The sequence below is a fragment of the Colletes gigas genome, unplaced genomic scaffold, assembly GCF_013123115.1.
Source record: "Colletes gigas isolate AHSC1104 unplaced genomic scaffold, ASM1312311v1 Colletes_gigas_Sc00133, whole genome shotgun sequence".
NCBI lineage: Eukaryota > Metazoa > Arthropoda > Insecta > Hymenoptera > Colletidae > Colletes > Colletes gigas.
In genome coordinates this window covers 17223-18335 of record NW_025106757.1, presented here as the reverse complement: position 1 = coordinate 18335, position 1113 = coordinate 17223, and the positions used below count along the sequence as shown (strand labels likewise).

Genomic DNA, 1113 nt, shown 5'->3' with positions numbered 1-1113 from the left:
AACTGCGTAAGTTAAAAGATTTCACTATTAAAACCGGAAAGAAGAATTCTGAGGGAGAAGACTATCCTGCATATTCTGTTAGTAATAAGTTAGGGCTAGTTAGCCAAACAAAACAATTTGATGGTAGTCGTTTGGACTTTTTAGATAAAACAGCATATAAATTTGTTAACCAAGGTGAATTTGCATATATCCAGCTAGAATTAATGTAGGTTCAATAGCTTTTAATGATTTAGGTAAAACTGTTATAGTTAGTTCTCTATATGTTGTTCTAAAGATTAGTGATAAGCTAGACAATGAATATATTTTACAGTTTATTAAATCAATTAAGTTTATTGAAGAAGTTAAAAGAAATACGGAAGGTAGTGTTCGAGAATACTTATTTTTGATAATTTCAAAAATATAAAATTTCCATATATAAAAAATCTTGAAGAGCAACAAAAAATTGGCTCATTTTTTAAACAGCTAGATAACACTATCACTCTTCATCAACGTAAGTTAGATAAACTTAAACGGCTCAAACAGGGTTATTTACAGCAATTGTTCCCTAAAAATGATGAAAAAGTTCCAAGGGTTAGATTTACTAACTTTGACAAAGAATGGAAATTGCATACATTAGGAGATGTAACAGAAAGATTTGATAATTTAAGAGTACCAATTACAGCATCGGATCGTATTTCTGGAGCCACGCCTTATTATGGAGCAAATGGAATTCAAGACTATGTTGAAGGACACACTCATGACGGTGAATTTGTTTTAGTAGCAGAAGATGGTGCTAATGATTTTAAGAATTATCCTGTACAATATGTGAATGGAAAAGTATGGGTCAACAATCATACTCATGTTTTACAAGGTAGACATGAATTAGTAGACAATAAGTTTTTGATGATTGCTATTAAAAATGTTAATATTGAACCATTTTTAGTAGGGGGAGGACGGGCGAAATTAAATGCTAATATTATGATGAAGCTCGAACTACTTTTTCCAAATATGAAAGAACAGCAAGAAATCGGTACATTCTTCAAACAATTTGATAGTATTATCAGTTTTGAATACTCTAAAATTGATAAGTTAAATTCAGTAAAGCAAGCACTTCTTCAAAAAATGTTTATTTAA

The 1113-nt window shown here is 30.0% G+C and overlaps 1 protein-coding gene across 1 annotated transcript; it reads left to right on the top strand.

Annotated features, from left to right (window-relative positions):
* Positions 1–293: 293 nt before the first annotated feature.
* LOC122404243 (putative type I restriction enzyme specificity protein HI_0216) lies at positions 294–1113 on the top strand. The gene is made up of 2 exons (XM_043408171.1): positions 294–359; positions 463–1113. Exons 1-2 carry the CDS (start codon positions 294–296, stop codon positions 1111–1113), a joined length of 717 nt encoding a protein of 238 aa, XP_043264106.1.

Bases quoted from the DNA above. Each gene is read 5' to 3' on its own strand.
- LOC122404243 (XM_043408171.1), top strand. From the start codon at position 294: ATGAATATATTTTACAGTTTATTAAATCAATTAAGTTTATTGAAGAAG. The intron at 360-462 runs GTAGTGTTCGAG...TTTTTTAAACAG, and splicing joins AGTTAAAAGAAATACGGAAG to CTAGATAACACTATCACTCT.